Source organism: Haliaeetus albicilla, chromosome Z, assembly GCF_947461875.1.
Source record: "Haliaeetus albicilla chromosome Z, bHalAlb1.1, whole genome shotgun sequence".
Taxonomy (NCBI): Eukaryota; Metazoa; Chordata; class Aves; order Accipitriformes; family Accipitridae; genus Haliaeetus; species Haliaeetus albicilla.
Window position 1 is genome coordinate 9,225,636 of NC_091516.1, and position 26,467 is coordinate 9,252,102.

General features: G+C 38.4%; 1 protein-coding gene across 3 annotated transcripts in view; it reads left to right on the forward strand.

Moving 5' to 3' along the window:
- The window catches only part of ZSWIM6 (zinc finger SWIM-type containing 6), a 112,612-nt gene that overhangs the window by 49,321 nt on the left and 36,824 nt on the right, over window positions 1-26,467 (forward strand). For all 3 annotated transcript variants that reach the window (XM_069776836.1, XM_069776838.1, XM_069776839.1), the window contains exons 2-4: window positions 14,134-14,490; window positions 23,995-24,143; window positions 24,673-24,823. In XM_069776836.1, the coding sequence (XP_069632937.1) occupies window positions 14,134-14,490; window positions 23,995-24,143; window positions 24,673-24,823 (657 nt within the window). The remainder of the gene's footprint in view (window positions 1-14,133; window positions 14,491-23,994; window positions 24,144-24,672; window positions 24,824-26,467) is intronic.

The window sequence follows — 26,467 nt, forward strand, 5'->3', positions numbered from 1 at the left end:
TAATACAAGTATTCACATTTCCAGTGGCAAGAGTAGCCTGGAGTAGGTTTCCTACCAGTTGTTCAAGATATGATTCCATTTCCTCTTCCCTTTGTATCAAAACAAGGTAAAACTGTAGACTTGGCAGTAAGACCCAGGAAATAAACTAAATTATATTAGTAGTTGTAGGCCAGAAGCTTGTCATGTTTGGTTATCTCACCCTGAGTCCTGGGTTTTTTTGGTCTGGAGTAGTCTGTGAGCTGCTCATTTGGGGCTCTCTTACAAAGAACACCAGGGAGAAGGCCTAATAAAAAGTACAGTGTTTTTCCAAGGGAATAATGCTACTTAAGAGTACATAATATCTGAACAAACAGGCAATGAACAGCATATAATTCTGCACATTATGCAGCAGCATTAAATATATATATTAGTAAGGTAGCAGATGCTGTAGTTGTGAAATTGCCATGTAAAGTAGCAGTCTTTAACAGCAGGGTGCTGCTCTATGTGAGACTCCTTCACATGTAATGAATAGCTAATTTGAGCTCTATAGTCCATGAGAGACCGGAGGGGATCGGAGAGGGGTAGAGCATTCCAGTAGCCAAAACCAGCAGGATGTGCTCAGATGTGCTTTAATGGAGCAACATTTCTGAGCTCTTGTGGGTAAATTCATAAAGAGGGGTGCTCATCTTTTATGTTGTATTCAAACTGAGAAATTATTCCTGCAAATGGACAAGCAGGCATGTGAAGTGTACATTGCAGGGATGAGATGGTGGTAGGTTTTGGTGCCTCTTCTGAGGTGGTGGATGTCTTGGTTTTTACTTTTTTTGGTTTTGTGCAACCAACAGATGAAACAAAACCAAGCAAAAGCATATGTGAGAATTGGCACTGAAAAGGTGAGCAGTGTTTTCCCTCATCCGTCTTTCAGAGCATTTGAGGACGCTTGTTGATCCAATTAATGTATGTCACAGATTGGAATATTCTGTTAGCAACTGAATCTGGCACATGCGCGTCTCATGGGCATTGTCTTGTGAGATGAGAACTAGGAGTTCTCTCGCTGAGGAACAGGGTTTTCCTGCAGAGTAAGCAGCGGCCAACAAGGTTCAGATGTTCCATGTTCATTATTGATACTATTCTGTGTTTTTAAAGTATTTTGAAAACAGTTGGTCTGTTGTTCCATTGTTTATGTAGGAAAGTGACCTCATTTAATCTTAAAACATCATAATTGCTTGTTAGGATCAAGCTAGGTCTGTGAATCTGAACTTCTAAGACTTGCTTGGAGAATTTAAGAAGGGCAGGATGTATCATATCAGCATCTGTCACACTCTCATCCCAAGATTCAGACTGCAGAGAGGAAAGGCAGATTTCAAAGGAAATGGCTGATAATGTTTGCAGCTCCTGATATCTGTCTCACTCCTTATCAGAGGAGGAAGCCTCCTGTTTGACTAAACAGGAAAAACCAGATGTGGGGAATAGTAATCCTTGGTACATAGTCTACTACTGTGTAGTGAATGATCTATTTAAACCATTTCTCAGTAGATAAAAATAACCTAAATCATAGTTAACCTTCTGGAAGCATGATGCTAGTTAAACAGTTCTTTTCCTTCCCATTTGTCTGAAGAGGGTGTGGATGGATTCTGGGGAGGCATCATCTTAATTTTAAGAAGTGGACAACTCTGGCATAGTACCCAGCTGCTTCCTTCAAATTACTCTGCTGAGAGAGAGCAGGGGAGATTTGCGGAAAGGCATGGGGATGTTGTTGCAGGGGACAAGATTGAGGGCATTCTTTCTGGGTACTTTAAATTTCTTTTGAACTGTTTAAAGTATAAAGAAAACAAATCACTAGTCTTCTATGTAAGGGGTCTGACTTTGAAGTATTTCTGTTTATTTTGATGAGACCTGGGATATTGACAGTGTTAAAGGCCCAGTTTTCAGTTCACAGTTCTTTGTAACAGAGGCTAGATACAGAACTTAACTCTGTTCTGTGTCTGCCTTTCTTATTGTGATATAGAGAACTACTTCAAATATATCAGGTCTCTTGATCTGAGTATCTTGGGCAACACTGAAAACTAATTCATATGTAATCTTGTCTCTGTCTTGCTATTTATCTTGTGACAACACAACCTCAGGTACGTGACAAGGTTATGATATAATAGTCCAGTATGTTGCTGAATTTAATCTTAATTTAATCTAAACCAGAAAACAGTCTTTAACCATTAGTAGTATCAACAACTAATGTTAGAGGCATAGTTCCTTTTCAGTGTTTCTGCCAGCAAAGGGCACCTTCCATCTTTACCTGCATCTGTTTCAGAGTTTGTGTAAACATCTGTTTTTTCTTCAAGAACTTGGAATGGTCTTCCTTGGAATGGTTTATGCAGGTTATGATAAAAATTCAGAGCATAGACAGAGAACCTTTTCTTGTCGCAAAAAGTAGCCCTGTAGGCATAAGACCTGTATCAAAAAGGAGATCTAGTACTGCTACAAGACAAATGTCTAGTTTGAGGTAAGTAAAATCGACAAGCAGCCTTGAGTTACAAAATTAGTCAGCAATGTACTTAGTCTTGTGGGCTGGGTTTCATGTTCATCAGCAAGCCTAACCCTTGACTGTTTCAGTAGGCAACCAAAGCTAAGAAAACGAGGCATTAACCACACTTCCACAAGTACACCACCTACTAGTTTATCACAAGTGCTAGTAGTTGTAGTATAGATAGATTATCAGAAGCTGAAGCCCAAAAATAAATGGCAAGAGAATGCAGGGATCTGGAAGGGAGAGAGTTACTTCATCACTGCATGGAAGCAGCTTGTTGCTTGGCTCACTGGTAGGTGGAGAGACTTGCCATCATTGAGGTTTTTGTTTTCTGTCTCCTTGTTTTTGTGTCTCACGCAGTGCACTGTAAGAGTGAAATAAATGATGGTGATTTTGTAATTGTTTCCTTTTCCTCTGTCAAAAGATAGTTGTAGGGTGTTCCTTGGCTTGTCAGTGAAAGTTAGAAATGTTGTATGTTACCAGATGAGTTTTTTGTTGGGGTCCTCAGTCTGATAGCTTATGTACTGTAAAACCTGGTCTGGAGGCCAAACCACAGCATGCTGAGTTCCTGTAGCTTGCTTAATAAATCTAAATGACAAATTAGATTGTGTTTAGCTGTATAATTTGTCCTACTTCCTTAGATTGATTGTTTTCTTTAGTTTATCCTGGAAGTTTTGCTTCCTTGATTGTGCAGTTCTGTTTTTTCCTTCTTCCCCCTGCCTTTCCAGACTTTTCACTATCTCTGTATTGTTGTCTGGAAAGTTTTGATTTTGTGGGTGAGGCATGATTTTAAAAAAAGAAAATGTCATGTTGCATTTTATTGTTCAACCCTATGCATGTTAATAGAGGCTTGGATAACACATTCTATACTAACATACTGTCTAGAATCTGATTAACAGTTAGAATCTAACTGTAGCTTGTTAAACTCTTGGGTACTGCAGGTTAGAGGTAAATATTCCTAAGAATTTCTTGGCTCTGGCAGGGAAGGATGGTATGCCTTGCTCATTCAAGGGGAATTGGTGTGTGGCTCTAGAGGAGGGGGTGGGCTCCTAAATTACCTCTAAGAAAATGGCATACTAATCTTACCTGCATTGTTTGAAGAACAGCTGTGTGCTCTGAATGTGCTAGCATTGGCTGAGTAGAAGAGTGTACATCAGGATCCCCCCACCCACACACGCTTACCCTTACTTATTTCAAGTGCTTGCTGTGCGTGCAGCTCCCAGAAATCAGAGATACCAAGAAATTAGGGCCTGGGAACATACATAATTTTTTTTGTTTAAACTAACAGATATTTGTATTTTATAAATATAAAAAGATATGTGAGCAACTTGCACTCAAAATTGTCTGTGCCTTTGGAAATCCATTTTTCTTACATGAAGTCTGTTCATTCTGCATGGCATGTCTGGAAAGAGGTGATGCATGTCTGTATGGAGGAGTACTAGTATGGCAAGTCTTATCTGCCAGTTTTGACGATGGGGTGTGCTAGCCATGAGTACTGTATATTGATCTGATTTTGTTGAGTAATAATTGGAACAGAGAGAAGGGAATTAGGATCTACAAACAGTGTGGAAAAACTGTGAATCGCAACCTGATTTCATACAGTATGTCCACTTGTGTGAGTTTAGACTATGTGCCAGTGTTATCAAGGATATTCTGATGTATAATATAAGTGAACTTTGCATGACCTTTTTTAAACACTTTTATTAGAATAGTTCCTTGGGTTTCCAGTCTGCATTTGGGACTCCACTGCAGTTGACCCTGGACAGTTATAAAAAAGACACTTACCCCAGTGTTAGCTTCAGTCATGCAAGGGTGACTCACTTGTGATATTGGTGGTTTTTAGACTTTCATCCTGGAACTCTTTCAACACTATGGTTTTAGTGGCTTTTTCTCTGCTGCTTTGTCAGGAAATACTATGTTGTACTTCGTTATTTTTGCTGGAATCCCCTGTAATGCTCTGGTGACCAGAGGAAGTTGCTGAAAACATTTATCTTGTAAAATTTACTGTCCAATGTGAACTGAGGCCCTCCCAAAGTCCTACGTAGTGACTGTTGTTTCTACACTTAAAAGAGAAAAACACTTTTTTTTACTTCCATTTTGATTACGAATAAAACAGGTCAGTGAACATTCTGACTCTTGCAGTAATACAGAAACATTTGTTAAAAAATTAAGGCAATCTTATTTAAGATTAAAAGTTAAAAAAATTAAGGCAAAATTAAGGCAAATGCTAAGAATTAAGACTTTGTGAATATTTAGTATACAAGTGGAAGAATGGAATCATGGCCATAAAGAAAAGGTCTGTCTCACTTTCTGGGAGTTTTAATGCCATTTTTCATTTGGCACAAGTGCAGCATTGATCTCTTCTTTTTCTCCCTTTTTAAACAAAAGAATGATTTATACCACAACTAGTAATGGCAATAGGAGTGCCAGTTTCTTCTTTTAGGCCAAGTATAACATTTCCTGGTGGAAGGTCAGTTAGTTTCAAAATTATATTGGCTTGTGCTTTTGCATAGCTTAAACTTTAACTGTTTGAGCATGATCTTAAATTACTCAATCAGTTAAAAGCTTTGTGTTGTTGGAATGACCTAAATACCTTTTACTGCAGGATGCCTTCTGTTTCAGACATCCTGTGCTGGGTTTTCCCAAACTTTTAAGTATGGCTGTGGAAATCCAGACATGCTCTTTTCAGGAAGTAGTCATTTTCTAATCTTTTAAAAAATCTTTTCCCAAGTTTATATCAAGTGATTGCTGTTGTCTTCCTTTTTAGGATTTTTATCCACTTCCCATTAAAAAATACAGTGGGAGTTTGATTAAACACTTATCAAGAGGATGAGAAAGCAGTTTTTCCTGATGATAAAGCAGTGTTACGAGTCAAGCAGGATGTAATTTTTAAAGGTTTTTCCTTCTTGCCTTCACCCATCTTCTGATGAAGCTCTGTGCTATTCTGTGGCCTATGTTAGTTGAATTCAGTTTGTCTTTGAAAAGCCACGTAGACAACTGCTGCTAATCATGCTTTATTTGTAAAAGTCAAGCAATGTTGGAGCCTTACAGAGGCACTGTATAAATTAAGGTGAAGATGAACCCTAACTTAAGATGATGAAGTAAAGCTGTGTGACAGCCTGTGTGGCAGAAGCAAAAGATGTGGTACCAGCAATAAAGAGTATGAAAAGAGCAGAGATGTGGTTGGCCTGGCAGAGGAAAATTTTGAAACAACAACAAAAAATTTTGGTTAGATTGGGTTTTTCCTCTCTTTCCCTCCCTAAAAAATGAGCAGGTCTTGCTGGAGGTTTTCTTCAGTCTCAGATGATTTACTTCTGTTACTTCTTTTTACTTTACTGTTACTTCTTTTTGGTGGAGACAGATGATTCTTAGTTGAAGGCAAGCCTTTAACTGTAGACATGTAATACAGAAAAATTCTTCTTTTAGCAATAAGTGTAAATTGTAACTTCAAAAAATGACCATATTCTATCTGTTTGACAGACAGGGCATCTTCTAAGTTGCTTAAAACAACTGGTAGTCTCTAAACACTTTCATCAGTGTAAAAGCAGCCTATTTCATGTTGTATTGCTTTAAGGATATTTTAATAAAGCAGGAGGTTTGATCTGAGTTTGTTTGGTTTTGTTGCTCTTCCTCATTTGCAGTCACTTTCCCACTTGTGGTATTTATACTTGTGCTGTAACAAGTAAGCATAACTTCTCCCTGCAAATGTGATGCAAAAAATAGGTAGCAGTAAAAGCTGAAATGGCATCACCTTGGGAGATAGATACCCTGGGCTATGTGGTGGATCTCTGCTGCCTGCTTCCTGCAGGAGGGATGCTAGCTTCTGCTTGCCATAGCAGAGCAAATTCCTCCTCAAAAGCTAGCAACAAATGTCTTTCTACTGAACCTCTGAAGACTAGTGGTAATCAGTCCTTGTTCTTCGGCACCCTTGTTCCCGGGATGCAGACCCTTGCAGACTGTTTGCACATCTGCTGTCTGAATTTGTTCCCTTTGCAACAAACAAGGGCCTGTGAAGTTCACCAGCAGAGTGAAGGTTTGTTTATCAAAATTTAAATGTTGTTTAGTAATCTGTCTTAACCTCTTGTTTCCAGCCTTTGTTATGGCTGAATGTAAACTCGAGCCTGACACTGGCCTACATTTATATTCTATTACAATTCACCTGTAAACATTTTAGTGTACATTAGCTAGATGGTCGGGGCAGTCTGCTTAGTTAAAAGCTCAGTTATTTTGGAGTAGCTCTACTTCTAGCAACTTTCTTCAGTATTAATTACCCTTTTTTTCCTTACCCTTCATTTTGAATTTACTTCCAGTTTCTCTTCAGCACCAGTGTAGTTTTGATGACTCCCACTTCACGCTTTTGCTGCAGTGAGCTGCTGTATGATGGATCCAGCCAGTTTCCGTCAGCTCAGGTAGCCATATTAAGTCTCCCTCAAAAGTTTGAGGCTTACTATATTCCATGCATTATAAATCATAAAATGTTAATTTGCCCACATTCTGCAAAGCTTCTGATTTCTTCGACATTCTTTTCGACATTCTTGAATATTTTTTAATAGCTGTCACATGATCTCTGTGGGGTATGTTATTAGAAAAATTGTCATATAGAAAAATAAAAGTCCTGCCTGCTGCTGCCTCACAGTAAACTGTACCTTTCTACCTGTCAGCTTCAGGGATTGCAGGCTTACATTGAGATCTCTTTTTTTTTTATTTTGGTTACTGGTGCTCTTATGATATATTGTGCTGAGAGAGGAGCTGTTAAACTCAGTGTAGAGGAACAAAGTTTATTTTAAAAGGATGCCCTTTTTTAAAAAACAAGTAAATAAAAACCACCACAAACAAAAAACCATGCCCCAAACGCAAAACCAACAAAAAGGCTTGGATTGTATATCTGATAGAGGGTGGCCTGCAGCCATGGATTGCTAGCCTTCTTGACCTGACAGGAGTCAGTGAGCATTCACACTTCCAGTGAATGCTCAGCACTATGTTAAGCCTTTAGTTGAAGAGACTTGTGGGCTTCTGCTCTGCTTCTGCTTTGTAAGCCATTAGCGTCGTTTGCCGTAGCATCCTAGATAACAGTTTGAGCATCACTGTGCTAGAGGTAGAGTTCTATGTTACTGCTGTCTGGAAGGCATTTTTTAACATACTTCTTATTTACACTAAGGTTTTGCTGCTTTGGTTTGCCTACAAAGCTAATGCTACAAACACATAAAATGGGTTATGTCCATATTAAATGAGTTGGAATGACTTTCAGGTCTTGCAGAGATGTGATCCAAGGCTGTGAGCAGTGCTGGTGAGAATGTCATTCTGTAGTTCATATGGGGTTCTTGTGGGGTGGGTTGCAAGTTGTTTACCACAGGGATAGTGGTGAAACCTTGAGGGACCCTTGTGGCCATGCTCATGGGGTGTATGTTTTGTTCAGTGCCTCCACCTCCAGACAGCATGAGCTGCTGTAGTCTGCATCTGTCTTAAAACAGTCCAGATCTTACATGTCTCTTGGGCAGAGAAGGCATTTTGCTGTGTTATTTGCTGTTTGAACAGGCTTTCCTTCTTTTTAGTGAAGAGTATTCTGCATGGATGTATCCCATACAGTCATCCATGACCCCTCCTTGGACCGCAGTGATAAGCGGTGGCTCCTCTTGAGCAGCAGAGATGTGATCAAGCTTGGCTTGAGGGATTAGTGGAGGCCTTTGTCTAATGAATGTAATGAGTTGAACAGTTCTCAGACTTGACTGTTTGGTCTGCTGAAGGAGGTCCTGGCAGATTTTTTTTTCCCCAGATGTGACTGTTGAATTCACAGTGTTGGGACAGATAAATCTTGCTGTTCAAGTCACTAGTGCTGTCACCGTTACAGCATGCATTTTCTTGGACGTGCGCCAGTAGTAGTGAACTTCCAAGTTGTCAGTGGAGTGTATGTAGGGATTTATTTAATGCTACTTCTACTTTCTCTCTTGCTTGCAAAAGTCCTGAAATACCAAATCCTGACTGTCTTTATGAAAAGGAGTCATGGAATCCAGGCGGTTGTTTGTGATGGATCCTCTGCTAGCGTTTGGGTGCAGTGGTAATGCCAATTTTATTCTCAGTGGCAGTGCTCTCAAAACATAAGCTCTTCTATACCCTGTGCATTCATTACATATAGTAAACATCTTATGTGCTGCTCTTGTTAATTAATCTTCTTTTTTTTCCCTGACTTGTCATTACCTTTGTATAATACCTACCAGCATGTTTAAGGTACTATGGGTAAGTATTTTCCATTTTAAATCAAATGTTTTCTCTGGTTTATAAATAAGCTGTTAATATTAGCTTCAGGCTGAGTGGTGGCATGCAAGGTTTTACTTAATAATAATTTCAAAGTGTGTTGTTGATCTGTTTTTAGAGTGTTCCAGAGTTCAGACAGAATTGAATGTAGGATACTACTTTGTCATCTTAAAGGAAAACCACTTCTTAAAAGACAAAATTTGAATGAGGTAAACGTGGTTTAGACTTTTGCTTGTCTTGGGAAAAAAAAATGCAACCACTGATATAAGTTATGAAAAAATAGCTAATGGGCATATTTGGAAACTACTTTCCATAAGCATTTCTTGTTGTTTGGTAGGCAAGATGAAACAGAGGTGTTTTTCACTTTACACAGTGATTATGTGTTTGCCAAGTAATATAGTAGTCTGAATTAATTTAAATGACTGTTAAAGATAGAGGGTATGATTCTGATTACCAAGGTAAAGCTACGTAGGTGGAGGTTACCTGCATAGGTCTTGCATGCTGAAGATTCCCCAGCTCCCAGAACAAACTCTTCCATAATATTTTTTCTCTATAAGTAACTTCATCTGCTGGTTGTTTCCTCTGTGAATGTAAAATAGCTCATGCATTTTCCTGACTAGGAGCATGTGTATGGAAAAAGGGTCAGTGGATCAACATTAAGGAACACATCCATTTTCTAAATCCAGTTGGTAGCATATTTCCTAATTTTAGGATAACTTGTGCATAGTGGGTGAGGCATGCATGGTGTTCTCAAAATGTATGTGGCAGAAAGCTATTCAAAAGCACTGTTTTTTAAGCTTTAGGGTATTTCTGAATCCAGTTCTGATGTTTTTGTTTTCTGTAATGGATAAGCAATACCCAGTGGTGATGTATGGTGGTATTTCAATCAAAGCTTTCAATTGCAAGTGTGAACTTCAAAGTGTTTTTGTTGTTTTTTTTTAACCCCTGGAATTCTTGACAGCACAGGTAATATTTTTAATATATACAATAGAGGTATGCATTTTTAATACATTTTATTAAAGTACTGTTACTCTATGTTCATAAGAATAGCCCGCTATTTTTTAAGCTGGTAGTGTGTTTGTTTTGATGTCATGTTATTGGTATTTTTGAATAGGCAGCTAAAAAGTTTGAGAGAGAATTATTTTTTTTCATATAAAGTTCACTCCATAATAGCTTGCTGTATTGTTGGCTGAATCACAAATGAATGCAGCTCCCCTTGAATGAGAGGTTTTTTCTTTAATTTCCTTTTTTCCCTGTGTCTACAGGAATGTCTTAGAATTTTGAGTTCTAAATTACTGAGGGAAAAGAAATCAATGGTCTAAAATTTTAGATTGAATTACTGTTTATAGTTAATTTAAAAGTTGTGTTGTACGTTTTATTTCCTTGAACCACAACACCATAATAATCTCAGCATAATTTCCTCCCCTACTTCCCCTGCATTTTACATGGCTTGTTGTTCTGATAGTTTTTGTTTTATTTTGGTCTGTATCTTTTTAAAATGTATCCTTGGACTTGGGTATATTGAGGAAGATGCTTTGTAGCACAGGGTGACAGTAGAAATTAATTAATATTGTGAGATGCCATTGATGATGCTTATTTACTGCAGTAACTTCACTACTTATCCCATTGGATTAGTGGAACTAACTATTCCAAAATTTTTCACTTGAGTAACTAAAAGTTGACCTGCTGCTGCTTCTCTGCATGCCACTGTCATTTCTCCTCTTTATGGCCTTACAGTTTGAAGCTTCTTTTGTTTTATTCCAAAGTATTTATTTTTTAATGACAAACATATATACTTAGCTGGCAGATACTACATTGTAGCAATGTTCATTTTCATTTATCAGGCAGCTTTACAGTCCCAGAATGTTTTTAGTTAATGGATCACATGCTGTCAAACAGATTTTGGCAAAAATTGCTTTGTAAAATTTACTGACTTTTTAATGCTTTTCTCCTGATGGCACTTTGGCACAGTCCCCTACCAAAAGTACAGCAGCTAAAAATGCTATTTTTTTGGCTGTTAAATAATCTTTGCGGTGTGTGTGAGGTGAGTGTTCACAACAGAAGCAAAATCACTTTGTAAAAGAGTGTATCATTTGATACATTGTCTTAATGCTCCAATTGCTTTTCTAAACGCATTTTTGCAGAATGCAAAGCCCCTGTGCGTTGAAAATGTCAGCAGAGCTTGAATTACTGGTCATGTGCTGGTTTGAAAACAGTAAAACATTTCAAACTGCAGCAGCTGAAGGGAAAAGGTGAAACAAGCCTGCTCTATAAACAGATTCTGTAGTGAACACATGGTTTTCTGCCTGCAACTCTTTTGTTGTCTTTAGATAGTGAATGAGCTTTGTAGTTTAAAAGTGAAACATTAGTGTTCTTGGGGTTTTTTTGAATGGATAAGTATTTCCAGCAAAGGTTTGTAACTTTGATTAAAAGAGGAATTTTCCTTTTGAAGGGAGATACCTACTTGGAGTGGAGGGCTTGCAGCTTTTTAGCTGGAGAGACTTTCTCTGCTCCTTTGGATCTGTTAGTGAAATGTCATTATCTTTGAGTCCCCACATAGGGGGATTCCTTTTGCCTTCTTCCAGGAGCATGTAACATCTGTCTTCTCAGCAGCCTATAAATTACTGCTGCTGAAAGCTTTCTGGCAAAACATGGTGCATCAATTTTTTACCTGCTTCTAACTTTTCATATGTTATTTGGAGAATATTAGATGGTTAGGTTAAAGATTAAGGCTATGTCTGCAGGAGGGGAACAGCCCTGTTGAGTACTCTGCAGTATTGTGGGCAGTGGAGAAGATGGCATTTGATATCTGGTAGGTTAAATTATAACAGCCCTACCAGGGCTTCTGAGCTGAAATTTCCTGAATTGTTTTCTCTGGTGTGTTGAAACCTTTTTAAAGGTCAAAATTACTAAAAACAATTTCTTTCTTTCTAAAACACAAACAGAAAAAGAGGAGGAAAATAGTGTTTCATAATTACCAGGCATAGTATATCACTGCGGCATAGTTAATACAGAGTTTCTACATTTTAGCCTGCAAGTGCAGCTGATGTTTTTGTTTAAATCCTATGTAATTTAAGAAGGGGAGATTAGGTAACTTGACTGTGTCATTTGTTTAGACCTGGATCTGTGTTTATGAATGTTGCTGCTTGTAACATGAATTCTCAAAAAAATCTCAGTGGAGAGGGAGCCATGAGCTCTGTGTGTGTCTGAACTGTGTGGGGACTTAAAGGCAGGCCTGCTGCTAACTCTTAAGTATTTCTGGAGACACTCATCTTTCCAGGAAGATTTTAACTTTTTTGAATGCTTGAATTATATACTGACAAATTACAAGTGATAATGTTGGAGTAGCTGGTCGGGCTTTTTTTTTAAATGGTTTAATAGGGAATCTTTGGGCCTTTCCCTATTGGAATTAATAGGAGTTCAGGTAATTACTTCAGAGTAGGAGGGAGTGGGAACAGGCCATTTCAGTGTTCAGGTGTTAGGCTTTTCCTCAGCTCATGGATGAGAGAAAGTTTTAGGTATGCTTCATAGGAAAGTGATACTGAAAAGAAAAATCTCCTGTGCAGTTCCTTTGGGACCACCAATACAACTTTCACTTACTGGGAATTAACCTGAAATAAATAGAGCTGGCTAAGTTTTAACAAAGCCTCTGTTTTTTGGGAGAAGGCACTTACAGGAGCATGCTGTGACTACTTATAAAACCTAAGGGAAAGGCAGAGGGAGGAGCTCATGATGCAAGGGGCAGTTCCATTCCCCTTCTCTGTGCAGGTGTTGCATGGAAACAAGAGCAAGAGTACCGCGTACGCCTGGGCTTGTTCGTTCACCCCACTTCCTCTCTGTGCACTTTACAGCCTACTGCCTCTTCAACCTTGACTCTTAGCTACTTTAACTGGTAAACATCCTCTTGCAAAGTCGAGGTTAGTGTGTGCATATGACCTTCTTCAGGGTAGAGTATCAGAGTACTGCAGTTGAATGTAATCCAAACAGTGATGCTGACTGCACAACCTGCTCTGAAATGTACAGTGTAAACAAATGGAAAAAATGAGATTTTCCTCTTTGTTTCCTGTAACTTGAAGCCCCTTTTTAAAACAACTGGAGCTACATTTTGGACTAGAGCTAGGTATATGTTTCTTCTTTTTCGCGACGTAATTTTCATGTGATACAGCTTCCTACAATACACTTTTCTGGTGTTTCAGGAATACTAAATTAGTTTTGAACTTTGAGGGAGTGTGGGTTTATATTATTTCCATTATAAATAGTTAATATACAACAACTTACTTGTAGTGTCCATCCCAGATTTTATATGCACTGTCCATTCAAGTTTAATAATTGTACAGCACATGAAATTTAGTTGTATTGCCCTGTATCTATGCCTCTGACTTAATGCTTGAGCCAAAATCAATGTCATCCTTATGTAAAATCCAAAAGAAACCCCCAAATTCTGTTATTCAGTGGTAAAGTATTGAGAGCCAAACCTGGGCCTTCATGTTGAGCAAACAGAGGTGGGTTTAGGTTCTGATTTTCAGAGTTTGAGACCTTGCTTTAACAGGGTGCTGTGTCAACTAGTGGCATCTTTGCTGAAACCAATGTATTTCTTATGGTATACCATACCTTCTTACAATACAAGCAAACCTAGCTCTTTTGCCTTGTGCTTTATTATGTTGAATGGGAAACAGGACTATAATACGGACTTCTGAAACCGTGCGCACGTGTCTCATTCTGTATTATAAATCTGTTATCCTGTGTATTGGTAATGGCAGCAGTTTCCATCTCCGAAGAGCTACACAAACATAGCAATCTGACTGGATTGCTTGGGTGGAGGTGAGCTTTAACATGACCTCTGTGGGAGAAGTGAAAGCAAAGAGGTTAAGTGACTTGTGTCAGTGACAGTGGCAGAGTTGAGACTAAGACCTGGCTTCATGCCACTAGAGTGCACTACTTCCCTCTTACTTATTGAAAGATGGTTAAATTTGCTGGTAGGTGCTGCAGGCTCCCTGGTGTGGGGTTTGGAAAATTGCTGCCAACTTGCTGAGGTACTGGGAGTTTCACATTGGTCTTAATCAGATGCAGCTCTGCTTCTGCAGCTATGATTTAATCAAATAAATGTTTTCTTACTGTCAAACTTTTATAACTATTGTGATGGAATGGCAAAGAGGGCTTGTAAACTAGCTTTTTACTTCTCTTTTGATTTTAATGGAGATGAAGAGGGTATATACAAAAGAAAGGGTTAATAATATTTGTAATTAAAGCAAGTTTTTTAAGGTATATAATTTCTCAGAAATCGATGATGACTTTTACTTTATTAACAAAAGGTTATTGATAATTAGATGTGGTATTTTACTTACATTATTAAGTTCTCTTTTTTTCCCCCTGCACAGGTTTCCACTTGAGTGGCACAGTGACAGAGCCTGCAATGCAGTCGGAGCCAGAAACTGTTTGCAATGTAGCTATCAGCTTTGATCGTTGCAAGATTACCTCAGTGACCTGTAGCTGTGGAAACAAGGACATATTTTACTGTGCGCATGTTGTGGCACTCTCTTTATACCGGATCCGCAAGCCAGATCAGGTCAAACTGCATCTTCCCATTTCAGAGACACTCTTTCAAATGAACAGAGACCAACTTCAAAAATTTGTACAGTATTTGATCACAGTGCACCACACAGAAGTTTTGCCAACTGCTCAGAAATTAGCAGATGAAATTCTTTCTCAGAATTCAGAAATCAATCAAGTCCATGGTGAGTTTGATACTTGTTCTTCCTTTTGCTTCATTCCCTCTTTGGTTTTGAGCTTTTTTGTGGTGTTCAGGAGTGTGACCTGCTGAGGTCCCTTCCAACCTGAATTATTCTGTGATTCTATGGCGTTTACTAAAGAGGATTCTGTTACTGAACCTTTGCTTTAAGAAGTTTAGAAAGCAATACATGTTGGAAAAGAGAGAAGAATTCATAAGCAAAGAGCTTGATGTCTCCAGCACTGTTAACATGTGGCCTGATCTGCTTCACACTTGTATTTTCCAGCTATGAAAAACTGAGTAGTGGTGTGCTTTGTATAGCCACATTGCTTAAAAGAGCTCTTTTACCAATGGCATCTTTTTGTTATTTTGTTCTTTTAACTAATATTCTGATATTTTGATTGTATAACTTTGTTTTAATGGCAAAGCATAAAAGCAAGTAGGTGTTACTGTTTTTTTCATTCATTAAATACAGTTTTATTATCCTTTGGGATTTCTTTTCTCCATGAAGTCAGGAGAAATACAGAACCTGTATTTCAATGCTTTTTTCCTGTTAGTGCTGCAGTAGCCTACAGCATCAACAAAGGTCTTGATCTTTCCTGCTCCTTCTGCTGCACATGGTTTAATGGCTCTCAGGTTCTTGTATTGAACATCTTCATGTTTGTTAGAGGGTGCTGGGTGTGACTTTAGGCTTCTGAGGTGGCTTTTCTATGGAGTCTGCTGAACTGAAAGTGGGTAATTGTGGGTTTGAGGTGACCCAGCTAGTTTATTAGAGTTGTGTGTTCCTGTAAGGTCACCTGATAGAAATGTCCTCTAAGGTGGCCAGAGCTGTAAGCATAAGGGCAGCTTAGAGGGGAAGAGTAAGTTATCTAAATATCTAAAAATATCTTCTTTGTTTGTTTGGTCATTGACAGGAACAGTTCTGGTGTTAGATATTTCAGAGGGATGACCGCTATTCCGAAGAATTTGCAATACAAACACAACCAAGCTGCTTAATACTAGAGAAAGAAAAAAAACCCATGTGTTTGTTAGATAGTAGGCAGAATAAAAGAAGGGAGTCTTTCCCATAACAGGACTCATCTGCAGTGTAGCCCTTCTCCTTAGAGTCCGGTGACCCTGGCAAACCCAGTCTGGCAGTGCTGCAAGATGGTGTGTTTCAGGAGAAGTGCTCTTTTTTGGCTTTGGGAGCTATGGGGGATGTGGCCAGAGGCAAGGCAGTTGCTCTAGTTGTTATGGAACATGAGAAGGTGATTGGCAGAGCTGCCAGGTGATGATGGTACAATGAAAGGGAAGGTAAAGCAGATGCAGGACATCAAGCAATAGAGGAAGATGCTCAGATGTTGTAAACTGAAGGCTTGTATTGCATGAGAGTTGGTGATACCCTGAGCATCAGAAATTAAGGGGAAGGAAGAATTATGGTGAGTATCAAAGTAGCACAGAAGATTCACTCAAGGGTGATTAGAAAAGGGGAAGGCAGAGGTGGGAAAGGAAGGACAGGTGATGGCTGTATATGGCTGTATTAGCTACTATGGTTATTGTAAGAGAAGTGACAAGCAGTTGCAGAGTGTGCTTAAACTTGATCACCATTAAGTATGTAATTATACCAATCATAGACATGTTGTACTTTGTCAGCTATTTTCTTGTTGTCAAAATATCTCATTATGCATTAATATTTAAGTTATTTTTTTTGAGAGAGAGATTCAATGTTTATATCACAGCCCAAATAGCAAAAAGAATAGGAAACAAAAAATTAAGCTGATGATAAATCATGAAATTTCACAATGAATTTGAGTAGGGTAGTTTAAAAATATCCACAAAACTAAAATGTTTCTTACATGTGTTGCTGTTTTCCTGGTAAATGAGATTGCAGTATGTCTTTATTGACTGTTGGTAGTTCTTAATAAAATATCAAAAACTGAAGTAGAAAATCAAGGTAGCATAAGAAAATAAACTGCTGTTAGCAAAGAAAGTTGGGTTACAAAAGAGTTCTATAGTCTCCTGCTTTTCTTCTCAGACTACCATAAAACCGTGGTCTGATTTTTTTTTTTGATTGGTATGTTTACAGTGTTAAAAATTCACAGGATTCTTTTAAGGAAAAAGTTTCTCTGATTATGTAGGAAGTAAGTGGCATTCTAGGATTCATACTGTAATTCTTTTATTTTGATCTTTAATCAAATTCCTTAAATTAAAAACAATAAAGTTAACCAAAATAAATCTATGAAAAATAACCAGAAGAAATCTATCTCTGGTTCGAATAGCATAGGCTGGTGAACATAAGATCACCATTCACTCTGTTGTATCTCCTGTGCTGCAGATGTTCAGTTTGTAATACGAAAATGTCTTGTAGACCTGTCTTGCTTTGAACAGTTCAACCTCACTAAACTAGTGTTTGAAGAGGAATTATATCAAATACTGCTTGAAGGCACAAGTAAGTAAGAGGAAAAATTTATAAAAACTTGCTTATAAAAGTAAGACGATACCTAGCACAGAAACACCAGCAACAGCTTTGATCAAAGGGAAGTCTCGAATCTGGAGTTAGATGAGGCAATGCTTTTCAATGTTGCCTAGTGGTTGTTACGATTTCAGGGTTGTTTATATAAAACTTCAATTTTTTTAAATTTTTTTTTCTCTCGTAGTGGCTGTACTAGTTTTAGTTTTCATATATTCCAGCAATAGGCAGAAGAAATCAGCTCTTGAATACTATTTATTTGTACATAAGAATGATCCGGGACCTTGAAGATCTCTGACCACAGTGGTCTTGTTGACTTGCTTATAAGCTGGCTAGGGAGATGAAACAACTCTGCAGTACTTTTCCTTCACAAAAGGTGAATTGGATAGTTGTTCATTTGCTCAAAATTCTGTCTTAGCATTCAGTGAGTGCCTTTGGCCACCTTCCTTGTGAAGGAGGTTACCAGGGGAACTAGTGAAGTGAGTTACACTGACGCTGTTTTGAAATGACAAATCGCTTTGAGTTCCTTGGTGGATACGAGTGTTGCGATACCCTTTCTTGCTTCATGACTGAGCCTTACTGCAGGAAAAAATAAGTGGATGCTGTTAGAAGTGCAGGAATGCGGTGTCTATTCACTAACTTCATCAGGAGAGTAGAGTGATTTATTGGGAATCCTCTTCTGTATTTGCCATGCTAATTTTCACTTGGTGGTGATTATATTACAGGAGGGTTTTGCATGTTTTTAGAGCACAAAAGCACCTCTTATATTTGAGAGGACTGCTTGTGTTCTGATTTTTCTCATGTGGCACTGCTACAGCTGTTCGTGTTCCTGATTTCAAAGCTGGAGATCTGTGTGGTCTAATCTTCTCTACTGAAGACAGTTGTAGGTATTCATACCGATACCCTGATGTCTGTGCTGCATAACTGTTGGCTTCACATTTGGTTTAATTTGGGATGCTGAGTCAGGAAGCTGGATGTAGATTTGGATCCTGCTCAGCTGAGGCTTTTTTCCTCCCTGTTAATTCTTGTACCATTGTGGCAGAAGAAGCTGGCAGGTGTGTAAGGCTAGGAAGAGAACAGTCAGGATGACAGATTATCAGCCAGGCTTGTCATCTTGGATCTGTCTTTTCTTAGGTATGAAAATCACTTAAATTGGTTGGAAGGTCAAACTGTGTTCCTTAGAATTTATGTGGACATAAGAAAGTAACAGCAAGATGGGGAGGTGGGGTAGGGAGGAGGTCTGATTGCATATTAATCTCATATTAGTATTGATTTGCTATTATGTGCACAGTGAAAAAGGGTCTGCCTTTTTATTGGTGTAAGGACAGCCTAGCAAACTAATTTCATTTTTACCTTTTAAGCTGTACTGTTTATTTCCTGAGTGTTTAGTGCTGCTGTTGCAATTTCTGCTTTGAGAAGTACACAGATTTCTCCAGACTTTCTCCCATTCTCTGATTATTTGACTCACAATGAGTCATTTGCCAGTACAAAACCACATGCAGATGAACTAAAATTTAAGAGGGAGGACATGGGAGAAACCAGTTTCAGTACATTTGTCTTAGAAGCAGAGGTACCTAGGTAGTTGTTCCCGTATTTGTCAAGGCAGATCTCGGTACCATCCTCTTCAAACATTACTCCCTAACATAGGTTAGGAGTGCCGGTAGAGGCAGCCAAGAAGGAAGCATCTATCAAAAAAATTGCTTTAAAAGAAAATTTCAGAATATCTAATGTTGTTCCTATATATTGTAATTTCCAAAGGGCAGTTCAGAGGTACAGGTGAATATGTGTTAATATGACCTTAGTGTATTTTACCGAAATGATGGGAATTTAGTGGAAAATTGGAGGGTAGGCTAGGGCTGAACAGCAGAATACAGTGTATTGTTGATCTACTACAAGAGGGAACATTTAATGTTAAAGAAGATACATTATTAAAACAATGATGGGATCTTCCTTATGGCCCTGCTTAAACTGGCAAAATTGATTGAGGGACTAGTTGCAAAAGAAGAATGTAGGAAATGGCAGGTGAGTTTCCTTTCAAGAAGGATGAAAGTGAAGTGCACCAATGCTTAGTATGAGAATTGTTTAGTGAACAGATTTGGGAAGGAAGTAACAACAAGACTAGACAATACTAGAGAAATTTCAGAAACCAAAGTAGAAGTAAGTAGCGCAACATAAAATAAAATGAAAGATCAATAGCTCCAAAATAGCATGAAAAAATAACGTAGGAAATTCATATTTTTAGGAAAGGTTTTTTCGGGTACATTAAACAATAAATAAAATTTATATAAAAGATAAATAGTGAGATTTTGTTTTGAGACATGGAAGGTAAAAATAAATGAAAATAATTTCATGCTAGTCTGTACTGATAACAAAGTTCTTCTAACTGCCACACACAAGTAGACTTTGAAACTTACTGCTTGCTATATGATGTTTGTCACACCTGGATTTTAGCAAGAGAGTTTAGATATTGTCAGCAGATAAGTTTATGCATTTTGCTGTATGTGCAGATGGAAGGTAAAGAATTTTTTGGAAGTTAAAAACTTGTTGGGGGTTTATTAACTTTCCTCAGTAACTTAAACTAGCCTGTCCTGTCTTTATATTTTCTGTTGTTAGTGCTAGCTGCTTCACAGCAGTTGCTGTGCACTGCTGAACAGGTGTTATATTCCACCCAAGAGTTCTGAAATTAAGTACAACATGAAGTGACTTATGTCTAAACTTTGAATTGTTTGGGGAATCAAAGGCATAATAATATCTTTGAATCATTAATTTTCTGATCTTTGCTTTTATATAATTATTGTTTAGAATAATTCTGAGCACACTAAGTTTACAAAATCAATTACTATTCTGTTGTGAGTCAGTGTACAGCAGTATTAGTTTCTAGCTGGGCCCATTCAGTCTTTGCATAGTACTCAGTAAGTCATGTAATCATTTGTAATCATTTTTCCCTATCTTCTTCTCATTAATGCTGCCATGGGATGACATCTAATAAAATTCAACTGATCTACAGTTCATTTGTATACTTAAATTAATAAGATTTTTATAAACAAAAAAGTTTAGTATGGCTATGGATGAGTAATTTGGCATGGTTTCATTTGAAGATTAAAACAACTCTTGTGATACTTCAGAAATAAGGATCGGGGAACCAGTTTGCCTTAAAGACTACTTCCTGTTGTTTTAACCAAATTTCACTGTTGATCTGCACCCAGGTAGTTTCCAATATAGGCAGTTCTTAGCCTATTTTAGTCAGTGCTCCTTGCTTTGTTTCTACTTACTTTTCGAGGTTAAGTTCTCCATATACACCATCAGTTCTTGAATGTGGTTGCTCATTTTGAAAGCAGTTGTTCTTAAAATTGCTATATAAATGATCAATGTGTTTATTTTTTTAAATGTGTCTGCTTTTTAGAACTTTGGAGTTGATTATATTTAACATGTAGCCTGCTATGTCCATAAATATAAAAGGCTGTTACTCTGTTTTCAGATTTTATTTGGGTGTTCAGTGTTACAAACAGTTGTGGACAATATTCCTGCTTTGATTGCTAAGATTGCAATTTAGTAATTTTAGTAAAAGTGAGTGATTAAGCATGTATGGCTGTATCTATATACTGAGTATAAATACTTTATTGTATTTAACTGTAAGTACATGACGTAAAACCTCTTTCAAAGACCAGCCATGATAGAAGTTGGAGCCAGAGGTTGGAGGGAGGGAGATTAATATGTTAGTGTCTATAAACTGACACACTTTAATTACAGGTTTTAATAGTTACTATGATTATACAGTGCTTCTCACTTTCATAGTTCAAATGTGAACTAATTTATCTTCATGACACCCCTCTAAAGCACGTAAGTAATACTTATCCCCAGTTTACAAGTGGGGAATGGGACTTGGTCTTGGCACCAAACTGCGCTGCAGAGGTTAAATTCAGGGCCGCCCATGTTCCTCTCTGCAGCTGAACTGTCCATCTGCCAAAGCTTCATGGTGCCTGTTTGGGGCTATGCTGCACCCCGAGCGAAGCCACCACCTTTGGGTTGAACCTTCAGCTCTGCCTGGTGTTGAGCATGAGCCTTCCTGCTGGCTATTGCTAGGGCTTTGTCTTGCAGCTCCTAAGCCAGCTCCCTCTAGTTGCTTGCTCAGGTAGTTTCTTGTCTACTCACCCAGTCCCATGTCTTCAGAAGGAAAGTGACAGTGTAGAAATCCCGTCTGTTGCCCAGGATTGATCTGTGTTTGAGTGGGAGAGGAAACAGGCTAGACCAATCAGTGTTCACCTTACTGTAAGTGAACGTACTGATCTTAAAGTGCGTGGCTGAGAGACATGGAGATGGCTGTGTCTTGACCCTGAAACAAGAGTGACGTGGGCAGTGGAAGCAGAGGTTTCCCCAGCGCCATCACTAGGATGCCTGGCTGCTGCTGTGGTGGGAAGGTGTTTTGGACTCATACCTGATCGCGCATGCCGTCTCCATGCCTTGTTAGTCCATGGCTATTGCTGGAGACTGCCAACAGTGTTGAAAGATCAGTGAATTACAGCTGTAGCTGGTGCCAGTTAAATGTATACTGAACTTTCTTTATACATGCCAATTAAAAACTTCGATCATACTGAGTGTAGCCTATGTAAGATCTTGTAAGGAAAAATTGCTCAGAGTCAGATGTATCTGTAGTACTGTGCTGAACAGCATCATAGAGTTCAGACCCTCAGCTAGGTGCCTTCAGCTTTTACAGTCTTCTAGCCTACTGTCATGAAAATAACTCTGGTTTAAGTATAGCGATGCTGAGCCCCTTGGGAAGATACATTTGGGATCGTGCTGGGAGGAGAGGCCTTGGTGGGGTTAGTGCTGCCGGCCCCGGGGCAGTGGGTGCCCTTGTTCCTGTAAGGGAACCCTTTTGTTCAAGAATTTGCAGGAGCTGTGTTGAAATTTAACCTTCTAGCACAAACTGACCGATGAGCTTTTGATAAAATGTAAACGGTTACAGAAGGAATTTTGGTTTTTTTTTTCCCTAAATAGGGTAGCTTAGCTGAGGAATCTTGGGCTATTTTTAATTCAATTTAAAAGTAGCCATACCAAGATTATTTAAAGATAAATTTCCATTGAAGCGAGGGATAAATATAAGTGTTTTGTGTAGTGGTGCTTTTATATAGTTGCTTTTCACAGGTCTTTTCGTTGTGTTTTAGAGCAATGAAATATTTAACCTATTTGCAAGGTGATACTGCAAACCTGTGTCTGTGCAACAGCTGCACTGCTTGTTCTCAGGTGGCTTGATTTCCATTTTTATCTTGTTCTTTGCAACTGAAGACTTACCAGTATGTGTTTCATGTAGAAGACTGAATTGAAAGCCCCTTAAAACTAACATACTAAAGATGGAAGCACTCACAGAAGAGGAGGTTTTTCATTTCTTGGTTTCTGTACTGTCTTGAGCTTGATTCCTGTCTTCTGATACACTTATGGTTCCTGTGGAAGGCAGGAGAGTTCATTCACATTGTCAAAGACACAATTTCTTATTAATCTAAATATATATGCGTGTGTGTCTATGTATATGTGTGTGTATGTATGTGTATATATAGATATACACACACACACACTGCAGTGCAGTGTTCCCAGCTGTAGGCTCTGAAGTTGGAGGCAGTTGAAGTTGCTGAGCTGGAAGATTTTTTTTTAAACTCTCTCAGCAACTAGTAGACAAGACATCTCTCTGATCTTTTACATCTTCTGGTTGTATTTTCATTGAATAAAGATTCCAGCATTCTCTGTGACCACTTAAAAGCTTCACCTACACGGCAGAGCTGCAATTGTGAAATGAAGGCTTGAATCAATAGAATCAATGTTTAACTCCTATACATACGAAGAGTTGTAGCTATCTTTGCTTTTCAAGTTCTCAGGCCTTCTTTGAAAAAGCAAGTTTTTGCAAATCTGACTATGTAATTTTCCTTCCCTGCCAGTATCCTTTTTTTTGGCTGCAGAGGTGACATGGACTCGGATTTAAGTGATAGATTGTGTAACGCAATTCAGTTTCTAACATCTTTTCAAAACCTAGCGGATATAGAGATTATGCAGCTGTGACAAGCCCAAAATCAAAATGTCAAGTTAACTTTAGTCTTGGGCATGCTTAAAATACCTTACATCTGGTATGGTGATGCACTACTTTGTGTTGTTTCGCTGACAGTTTAGATAAGTGTTTTTCATCCTTTTCAGTTTGAGTAACTTTTAAAAAGTATCTAGTGGAGGTGCAGGCTTATTCAGAAAAATATAGATTTCTAGATGGTGCAAGAACTTGCTTTTGTTAATTTTGTCAGCCTTTAGAAGAGACCACCGGTGGAAAATCACTGATCTCAACTGCAAAATTCGAGTTAGGGCAGCCTGTGGCCAAAGCACTGCCTGATGTAAATCTAGTCACTTCAGTTCACTCTAGGCTAATTCAGGTAGAGTTGCTCTGAACTGAAGCTGTGCTGATGACATTGCCTATGTAAAAATGCTCCTTTGGAAGCACCAGTCATACACAGCTGTAACTCTTACTTGTAGTGGAAATGCCTTTAGTGCTTTAAGACTTTGGATTTGTTAGGGGATTTTTTTTACTCTTTGTTTAGCTTTGCAGAGCCATCACAGCTCAAAGGCATCGGTGATGATTTTCCACATGTTCATCTATAGCAGCACTCACTAGCAGTCACTTAAACCTGAGCAAGATAGCTGAAGGTACAGGAATTACACAGGTGTTTTGGGGAGAGTCGTTTTAACATCACAGTTGTAGAAATACTATGCAAAGTCTAATTTTCCTTGTAAAAGCATTCTAGTATAGCTGCTGGGATGGGAGGAAGAAACCTCACCTTGATTTCAATGTTTTGTTATAAAATATTATTTATTTAAATACCTTTTCATGGGCTGTAATTTTTAAGTGCTTAAGACTACTGAGGAGCGATCTAAGTCTATTTTTAAAGAATGTTTAGATAAAAGCCAAGACATCCAAAACAGATCAAAACACAAATCCAAAAACCTCTGCAGTAGTCCTCTCCATTGGACCCATGAACCTCTCTTCTTTATATAGAACATAATGATTTCTTTTCTTGCTGTTTGCAGGTGCTCCTGACCCAACAGCAGGTGCTAGCATAGATGATGAGAACTGCTGGCATTTGGATGAGGAACAGGTCCAAGAACAGGTTAAACTCTTCCTCTCCCAGGGCGGATACCATGGATCAGGGAAGCAGCTCAATTTGCTTTTTGCAAAGGTGTGTCGAGTACTCTAAACCTTCCCTTTTTTCTCTCCCCCATTCCCCACGCCAGTCTGTACTTGTTCGCATCTTACTCAAAGTCCTGTTGTTCTAAAACAAGACAAAGCCTTGGGAACATTATGGCAGCTTAATAATGAGTTGTACAGCAGTGGACTGCAATCTGATGTGTCTTGAGATCAGTGTAAGGATATGAAGTAACATTTCAACCATCTGCAGCTTTGCTGTTCTCTTCCTTCCCACCCCCAAAATGTTGGAGAAACGTGTAGAAATTAATCTTGCAGCAGTTGGCGTAATACATCTGTGGATTACTTGTGGAAGAAGTGTCTTTGAAGAATTGCAATGGGATACTGAAACCAAAAATAGTTAAAATTGGGAAGGCAGACTTTTTTCTACTTAAAAATTTCACATCACATGTATAAATTGCATTTCTAATTTAACGGTGGTGGAATATTTAACACTGCAGCATATTGTCTGTACTGCGATATCTTTGTATTTTCAAGTTTGTATTAAAAGACTCGTTTCCTAGGTGCGAGAGATGCTAAAGATGAGAGATTCAAATGGAGCTCGCATGTTGACGTTGATAACAGAACAGTTCATGGCTGACCCTCGTCTGTCGCTTTGGAGACAACAAGGAACTGCAATGACTGACAAGTATAGGCAGCTCTGGGATGAACTGGGTAAATGCACAGACTTCAAAATCATTTAGGTGTTCACATGTGTAATGAAGAAACAATTACATATTTGGGGTGGAGAGAAACTTTATTGTGGTACTAGGTAAAGCAGGTTAGAGTTTTCTGCAGTTTTACGTGTTCAGTTAAGGTTGGGTGAAATTGAATTTCTGATCTACAGTATGAGACAATTGCAGTTGGAGGAGAGGAAGCATGACGTGAAACAAGTACAATTGCAACAGGTTGTAAGTACCTGAGGATCTAAAAAGAATAAAGCAAAAAGTGGAAACATAGCTACGCAACTGAGAATATGTATATAAGCCACTAGTGCTAAACTGGAAAGGTTAAGGAAGAAATCGATTCACCACTAGAGAGAAATAGAAGGCAAAATAGAAGATTCATTAGCAGTATCAGAAGATAGCAACAAAGGCAAGTAGAAGTCCATTACTGAGCAGGAAAGGAGATCAAATAACAGAAGGCTAAAACAATTAACACTGCTTTACGGGAAAGGTCAGCTGCGACCAGATACATGACTTAGTTGTACAATGGAGAGAGGAACACAGGCTGAAATGGGAAAGGTATATGTAAACTGGTAGGGTCTGAGGGCACTTGCTCTGAAGTGCTCCAGAAATTTGCTAATCTAGTTTTGAACTACTGCTTCAGAAGTTCTCAAAATCTATAGGGATCTGTGGTAAGGCGGGGTAATTCAAAACAACTTGAATGTAAATGTCACCAATATTTTAAAGGTGGGTAGGTGAGTGCAAAGAACATTAAGTAACCACAAGCATTCCTTTCCTAGGTATAAGGTACTGGAACAAAAGCCAGTTGGTGTGTAAGTGTGTAGAAGGTAGCAGTGATAAAAGACAACCTGAATTATTTAAAATACAGTGGTAAATCTAATTTGTTTCTCTAAAAGATAATTCACAGAGTGTGTAAGTGGAGGGATTAATATGTATATATTAGCTGTAGTAGGGTTTTGGATGCTGTCTTGGAGGCTTTCTCAAAGCAAGCTGAAGATACACAGCCTAAAAGGAATCAACTTGTGGTTCACGGAACTTGGAGTAGTTACCTGTGCTCTCACTCAGTCTGGAATGACACTTCAAGTCTAGACTTAAAGGAGTCTGTCTTGAGATGAGTTCTGGTCAGTATTGCTTGGAACATAGAATTAAATAAATATTAAATAACAAACAAACAAAAAACTTTACAGATGATGCCCTATGGGACATTATGTAAACACTGCAGAGAAGAGAACCAAAGACCATAATGCTCTTGATACATTTTAACGTTCCAAAACCAAGCTAAATGAAATTAAATCCAAGCAAGAATAACATGCTTCATTTAGAAAGGAAGTATCAAACCCTAAACTTAAGTTTTCCACTGTTAAAGATGACCATGATTGATTGCATGTTGACTGGTGGGGCTAAGACTGGATATAACCTGTTCAGCATGAATTATGTTCACTCTAAATGAAGCATTAGGCTAATAAAGCACTAGCTACCTGGTTGACATTATAGACCTCTGTGGTGGAAAGACTCAATATCAGAGCAGGTAAAGCTCTGTCAGAAAGACTGTAGATACAACTTCTTGTCTTCAAGTGTAACAACCCTTCTAGTGTGTCATTTTTATGATGCCTTAGCTTGTTGGGGAATAACA